This window comes from Periplaneta americana, chromosome 16, assembly GCF_040183065.1.
Source record: "Periplaneta americana isolate PAMFEO1 chromosome 16, P.americana_PAMFEO1_priV1, whole genome shotgun sequence".
Classification (NCBI taxonomy): domain Eukaryota; kingdom Metazoa; phylum Arthropoda; class Insecta; order Blattodea; family Blattidae; genus Periplaneta; species Periplaneta americana.
This window is the reverse complement of record NC_091132.1, coordinates 167070037-167078223: the sequence shown is the minus strand read 5'-3', so window position 1 is coordinate 167078223 and position 8187 is coordinate 167070037. Positions and strand designations below refer to the sequence as shown.

The window sequence follows — 8187 nt, the reverse complement described above, 5'->3', positions numbered from 1 at the left end:
GGCTATAAGGGGGACTGAATTAAATAAATCGAAATATCTCACTTATTGATTTAATGAGAAATATGACATAACAAAACTTTCTTTAAATACCATTTCCTATGAGTTTTATTCTATGGAAAATTTTGAGAGAACAGATATTACTATGATATACCGAAGTACATAATATTTCCGTGCAGGAATTCTGCAATATCATATGGAGATATAGTTCAGTTTTAAAATAACAATGCTGTTTATATCACGGCCAGGCAGATTAAAATACAAGTAATGAAGATAAAACAAATGAGTCTGTATTTATTTAAGGCGGCCTTGGAGTCCTTGGACAGCTATCGGATTAATATACGGATATGATAGGATTTGTGTTTATAATATACTAAATATTATATTACAAAGAGAGAATGTTTGTGTGGTTGTATGAGGCAATCTCAAGGAACTATTTAATAGATTTAAATTATTCTTTCATCATTGGAAAGTGTAGTTCCCTTAGAGTGACGTAGGCTCTATGTCATTACAGAAGCTCAGGAGTGAATTGAGGACTGGGCACAAAAATGCATATAAGGTAGGCCTAAACAGAAGCTTACGCACATAAAACTTTATATAATATTGACACTAATAATTAGCTATGTGTACTGCAGTTAAATTTAATGCTGTTTGGAGATACCTTACTGAAATTTTATGACCGATTTGTGTTGCGTTTTTTATGAAAGAATGAAAGAGATGGAATAATTTTACAAATATACACGCGGCACATGTTAAATATTAATTATCCAGTAACATAGGTACATATTTTTCATCCTTAATTACGTATTTGTGCGAGCTACGGTAATGTATACTTAATAGGTAAGAGTTCTATGTATTGCAAAATACTCTACATTGAATAACATGTTTAGAATTACTTGTGGTTTGTAAGTCGTCTCAAACCCCGAACTCCATCTCTCTTGGGCGCGAAATCTTATCTACTCAGTTAGTTGTGGTCGAATGTTATAATAAAAGCAAAAACATAGGTATTTTAGTCATAACGTCATACAATACCACATGAAACAATGAAGTAATTACATAACTGAAATAGGTACGGTTATTCGATCCAGGGAGCCTCCGTTTTCGTTGCAAGAATAATTCGTATTAATATGTTTGTAAATTAGTCTTGAATATATTGCGCTGCTGGAAAAGTTTTTCTTCCTGAGATTTAAGAGCCTCCACAACCAATTAAAAACTTGGGTAGGTACTTGTAGCAGTACATCAGTTATCGACACCCCTTTTTAAATAATATACGGCAGTACAACATCTTATTTCAAATGGTATTTTTTGGTGACAAAACCTTCTTCCAACTGAGAGTAACAACCTTCAGCTCTTACAAATATATTATATTTCAGACTCTGTTAGGTCTAACATAATACCAAGTTTAAGTAAGAGATAATAAACCTATCCATTTTAAAAGTTGAAAAAAATTAGAGGTTCAGTTTTGTGTTGTTGGTTGTCGTGTAAAAGTGAAGTGTGTGAGTTCTCATTTTTCTGCGAGAATACAACATAATAGTGTTATTTCATAAAAATGTCTAAACGTGGTTGTGTAAATGATCCAAATTTGCTTTGCTATATATGCGGGTCATATACGTTAGTAAAACAGAGACAGACTATAAAAGCTTTTGTAAAGAACACTTACTTTCACTAGTTTGGCATTAAGTTTGGAGACCTGGACAAATCCTGGTACCCCCATATAGTGTGTCGTAGTTGTGTTGAAGAGTTGAGGAGTTGGAAAAATGGAAAAAGGAAGTCATTGCCCTTTGGTATCCCTATGATTTGGAGGGAACCTACAAAACATGGAGACGATTGTTATTTTTGTACAGTTAAGGTAGCTGGATATACTGCTAAAAACAAGAAAGATATTCTATATCCTAACAATACCTCTGCTATTCGGCCCGTACCTCAAGGTCCTGATATTCCTGTTCCACTACCCCCTGAATCAGATACATTGCCATCTCCATCCAGTAGCACTGAAACTGAACCTCCAGTGGATCATACTTATGAACTAGACAATACTGCTGATGATAAATGTTTTAATCAAAGTGAGCTTAATGATTTAGTGAGGGATTTAAATTTGGCTAAAGAATCAGCAGAACTGTTAGGTTCTAGATTAAAAGAAAAGAAAGTATTGGCTGAAGGTACATATTTTTCGTGGTACAGGGATCGTGAGAAGGAACTTGTCCCTATTTTTGCTGAAGAAGAAAATTTAGTGTATTTCCAAGACATCCTTGCCGTCTTAAAATTCCATAACATAAACTGTAATTCCAAAGAGTGGAGGTTCTTCATAGATTCTTCTCAGAAATGTCTTAAAAGTGTTTTGCTTCATAATGGAAACATTGCTGACTATTGCTGGATGTTAAAAAGGTGCTGCTCTGACCAACATGCCAGGAGGTCAAAGAGGAGAATATTTGAAGTGCAATATTGAGGTAAGGTTATGAAAGTGCTTATAATTATTATTAATTAATGATTAATTAGTGGCAAATAGTAAATTGTGGGCTAGTTCTTCTCACAAAATCCTTGTTGAAAATAATTTTTATAACGTTTCTCAAAGCTATAATTTCATTTCTAGTTATTCATGAATTGTCTGAAAACCTGACGTGATGGGGAAAAATGGAGATTATTTTTTTAATTCAGCACCAAAAAAATCCGTTTATAATCGCCTATCAGATTGCAGACAACAGAAAATAAATTTTGAAATGCAGAACAGTGTTATTTGTACTTCGCTTATTTTTCAAAACAAGTTCCCAGTTTCAAATTTTCCTCTGCTACACCAATAAAATAATGTCATTTCCACGTCCGTGTACTTCAAATTTTAGTACGTTATAATGAGTCGAAGTCCACTTCGAGCAATTCTTTAGTCCAGTTTGGTCAAGTAAATAATGCCATTTCCTCCTCTATGAGACTGCCAGTACATTGCATGATTTGCTTACTTTCCTTTCCCCTCCTCTCACGATCGTGAACTGGCTCTCAGCGGACTGGATGGTCTGAAGTCTGCAGGCGAGCGATGAGCGAGTTGTATAGGTTGTATGTTTTAAGCTCATGCTACATTTACACTTGAGCTACATTAGGCATTGCAGCCCGAAAGAGCAGAAGCTAATGCTCGGGCGCAGTTCAGATCAGTTATACAGAATACATCACAAAATTAAGAGAGTTCATTGATCACAATAACATTAATAAATGGTAAAATAATACAGCAAGTAATAATGTCTATATACAAATAGAAAATACAAGAGTACATAAATATTAGAGTATCAATTTTTAACTCAATTAGCTTAAACAATTTTTATTCGACATATTACAAGATAAAAATATTCCAAATTTGCTATTACAAAATATAATAGAAATCTACACAGACAGCAAAATAAGTGTCAAAATAAATAACTGTATATCCGAAATAAAATTAGTTAATAATGGAGTTCGACAAGGTTGTCCAATACCACCAACTTTATTTAATATCTATATAAATGAAATTATTTTAAAATGGAACCAAATCTACACATCAGGAATCAAAATAACCAGTGCTCTAACATTAAATACCTTACTCTATGCCGATGAACAAGTCATAATTTCCAATTCAGAGGATAATTTACAAAGAGGATTGTATACATTAAATAAAATATTAAAAGATTTTGGGATGGAAATTTCAGCACAAAAATCAAAAGTAATGGCATTTTTAGGACAAGACCCAGTCAGAAGTAAGATAATACACAATAACCAATGCCTCGAACAAGTGCAAAATTTCAATTATCTGAGTTGTGAAATATCTTATCAAAATGAAAAAGATGTGAACAAGAAAATTACCAAATTTACACAAATCCTAGGAATAATAAACAATACATTAAAAGCTAAATTAGTACAAAAATCTACAAGAATAAAAATATATAATACACTAGCATTACCCTCCCTTTTATACGGAAGCGAGATTTGGACATTAAAGAAAAAAGACATGAACAGAATCAAAGCAACGGAAATTAAATTTTTCAGGAGGACAGCAGGATATACTCTTTTAGACCGAAAAAGGAATGAAGAAATTTTAGAACAATTAGAAGTAGAGTCAGTAGAAGAAAAAATCAGCAGATAAAAATTCAATTGGCTAGATCATGTAAGAAGAATGGAAAATTCAAGAATCCCAAAAATTATGATGCAATATAAACCTAGAGGACATCGTCGACCAGGAAGACCTTTAAGAAGACTGCTAGATGGGGCCGAAACAGGTCTAGAGAGGCCTAATTCGTGAGGATGATGATGATGATGATGATGATGATGAGCTTAAACAATTAAATAATTTATCTGATTTGTTTCTTAAATCCATGTGTGTTAAGTGTACTTAGCTCAGGGTAAGCTCTAATTAATTCATTATATATTTTGGGTCCAAAACTTCTGCTGTGTTTTAATCCAACAGTTGTGTGGCATTTGGGAGTATTTAGAAAAAAAAAAATGTAATTTTGTCTTGTATGGTATTCGTGAGGATCAAATTTAAATTTATTGTGGTTTTTATGGAAGTAAATCAGCCATGTTTGTTTATAAATTTGATAAACCAAATTCCTGAAAATTTGAGTTTGTTGGGTAACCAAAAGGTTTATATAGACAAATTTTGATAATTCTTTTTTGGAGCAAATTTAAAGGATGGAGAGTCGATTTTGCCATTCCACCCCAACCTAATATATCATACTGAATTATTGATTGAAACAGAGCTAAGTACACAGTACGCAGAACATAAACAGGTAAATAAGAGCGTAGAATGGAAAATTTGAGGATTGTTTTGCGCAATCTGTTACACAGGAGGGAGATAATGCTTGTCCCATTTTAAATGTTGGTCAATGATAATGCCTAAATATTTAACTTGTGAGGATAACTCAAAGCGTTACATGAGCAAGTAGATAGGTTACAGTCAAGTATTGTTATACTCTTGCTGAGTTATACGTTTGAAATGTTTTTCTAATGGAAGTAGATTTTCGTTAGTTACATGTTGCAACTGTTTTGTCCATGTGTTTTCATCTTTTGAACAGTGTGCGCTCGCTATGAATAATTCAGTGCAATATTTGAAATCTATATGATTTAGTACTGTTACTTAAACACTGCACGAAAAATGTGAAATAAATTAAAACACGTGGGAGACGCGCACCCTTCGATGGCTGTTCTTAAGTCCAACTTTTGATAAGAAAGAAATGTGTGTTTTATTGTCCCAGTTCTTGTCTGCATAATTATATGAATAGAACAAAATTGTAAATATTGCTCTCCATAAGGTTGCTATGATGATAATGCCAGGAGCTTAAAATGACTCTTTTGAAAAAATAAACAGTAAAATAGACTTGGAACAGTCTGGTTCTGGGTCATTGCTATGTTGAATATTACACAGACAGCACCAAGCCTCCAGAAACAGAACACTAGAAGTTTCACTGCTGAAATTTACAATAAATATTAGTACATATGCGGTTGTGAGGTAAAAAATGCACTCTTCTAATTGTCTTGTCTTTTATTTGGAATTAAAGATGACGCAGCAAATAGGCCTACAAATAATTAAAGGTAAGCCTTTTTTAATCAATGCAGCCCCCCCCCCCCAAGCATTAATAGTATGACCCGCCACTGGTCCGAACCCACCCAATAATGCCTGTTGTTATTATTATTATTAATTTATGAGATTTGTTTAACTTATAGTCTCGCGTATTGGTCTAAGGCATCCTGCCTAGGACTTGCGTTACAGAATACGCGCTGTTCGAGTCATAAAGAAACAAAATTTTCTCATGAAATTTTGGCCAGTGAATGGGACCTCTGCGCACCCAGCATCGTAGCGCAATCCAGTTGCGAAAGCAAGCTATAATTGCTGGGGGGGGGGGATCATCGTGCTAACCCACAGATATAGAGAACTATACAGTCCTCCATATCTGTGTGCTAACCACACAATACCTTCATTCTGGTTGGTACATCGTCTATCTATGCGTAGGCATGTTTTTTTTAGTTGATTATTTAACGACGCTGTATCGACTACTAGGTTATTTAGCGTCGATGAGATTGGTGATAGTGAGATGGTATTTGGCGAGAAGAGGCCGAGGATTCGCCATAGATTACCTGGCATTTACCTTACTGTTGGGGAAAACCTCGGAAAAACCCAACCAGCTAATCAGCCCAAGACGAAATTACGATTTACATCGTCTTTTGACTTTTTTAGCTGCTAACATTTTTAATTGCTCAATTTGGGGTGGAACGCAGACCAACCCAGCAAATCAACTGCAGAAATAGAGGCAGATGATGTGGATGATTATTATTATTTTAATCAAGATTGGTAAGTAAGTTGTGTTAAAATTTGCTTTTTATTTATATAAAGATATGAGTGGGTATTTTTTTTTATTTTGATTGATTCTGAAGGATTTTCAGGTGTTAGACTGACGGGAATACAATTTATGTATTGGCAACATAAGAAGATGTGGTATCTCTGGGGCAGTGAACTCCGTCACATTCTCTACATCAGTTTCAGTATTGATCGATTTCGACATTCGTCTCGTGAAAGTGCTTTTGTGCTAGAGGTGGGGGTTATATATTTAAGTACGGCAATATACGTAAATACATAAACTATAATATTTCCCCCAACCAGTGATTACTATAATCAGAAAAATTGCTTTCTGCATGAAGGCAGTGCATAGATGATCATAGCGAGGTGTGATCTGTGATAGCGAGAACTCGCCAAGTGTGTGGAGGAAGGTTCTTCGCCTCTTTCTCGCAACACATTTCTCGCTAGCCAAAACTCTTCAAGTGTGTTAAGGGCTTAAAGATTGTGTTCAGTGTAAAGAAAGAAAACTTAACAACACCATCACGGTTACTTACTCACTCCATTTATATGTGACATCCATGAAGTATATCCCGGTTATGGTAAAACATGTCTGAAAACGAAGAGCTACACTGCTGAACTACCCAATTCTCAATTACATAAATTGAAACTACAATAAACTACAAAAAAAAAAAAAAAAAAGGCGGTTAATATTAATATCCATGACAATATCTCTATTGTTCGGCACATTCAATGATAAATGTAATTACATGCTTTGTATTGCGCAGCAAATTATGAATCGAATAATGTGGTTATATTACTGAGACATTTTTAGCAATCAATATTAGTAAATGTATTTTTGTAGAAATGTTTATGTGCCTTATGTACATACTAGACATAGCTGATAATTCGTCATAATAACACTTATACTTGTATTTTTAGGTAACATTTTAGGTAACATTGTCACTGGTTAGCCACATTTTTTTAAAATTTTGGATAGAAAAGTTATGGATTTTTTGCACAACTCACTTTCAATTACTGAACATTTTTTTTTTTTTTTTCCAGTTGTCATGAATGAGATCAAGATGGAAGCTGAGGTTGACCCGTTGAGCCTAGAATCACAAGATAACAAATATAAAATAAAAGAGAATATGGCTTTATTAGAGGTAAGCTGAAAATATTTAGTATGTATTTTGTTTGTTTGTCTAACAGTTCCATTCGTCAAAGTACATTCTATCATTTATTGACTAGAATACAGTGCTAGTAGTGAAACAGTGTACAAGAACTTAGACATACTAAGTAGTTTAGATATCTGAGTCTATTATTGCAGTGCAAGTATTGATGTACATTACCACTTAATTGTACTCCAGAGACACGGATGAAAGATTTATTCAGTTTGTCATCTTTAAAAATTACTAAAAGTGCTGCTGGATAAGAAAATAACCAAGCAGGATAAATGTAGATTTGAAATGAGGGCTACAAGTTTTGCTATGAGCAAGTAATAATATATATGTATATATATATATTTTTTTCAGAGTTGACAGCAATGATACTGTCGCATGTTTAAAAGGAACAGTATGAATATTTACCAGGGGCGTATTTTGCGGGCTACCAGGGCTACCGGCAGTAGCCCAAGGAAATTACAAAAGGAAAAGTTTATAATATAACATAATGTAATAATTTTGTATTTTTAGTTTTACCATAGTAATTAAAATGAAAGTAATTGTTAGATATATTTTGTGTAATAATAGGGTCAGCGGTAGCCCAAACCCTTTAACCAGTATACGCCCCTGATATTTACTTGTCCATGCATTGATGGGGAATATTATTAGAACCGATAGCCCTGTAATTAGTACCATTTAAAGACATTGCACAGTGGAGATGTGAATTTGTGTCTTTTCGAG

At 33.9% G+C, this 8187-nt stretch overlaps 1 protein-coding gene across 6 annotated transcripts in view; it reads left to right on the top strand.

Moving 5' to 3' along the window:
- LOC138691812 (zinc finger protein 234-like) overlaps positions 1 to 8187 on the top strand; it is an 82989-nt gene that overhangs the window by 14968 nt on the left and 59834 nt on the right. For 4 of the 6 annotated variants that reach the window (XR_011329968.1, XR_011329969.1, XR_011329967.1 and 1 more), the window contains exons 1-2: positions 6439 to 7045; positions 7349 to 7449. Coding sequence is in view for 3 of the 6 variants with exons in the window: in XM_069814262.1 (XP_069670363.1) it covers positions 7006 to 7045; positions 7349 to 7449 (141 nt within the window). In the remaining 3 variants the exon portion in view is untranslated. Of the gene's footprint in view, positions 1 to 6438; positions 7046 to 7348; positions 7450 to 8187 lie in introns of those variants that run through there. The other 2 variants (XM_069814263.1, XM_069814264.1) reach the window with 2 other exon arrangements.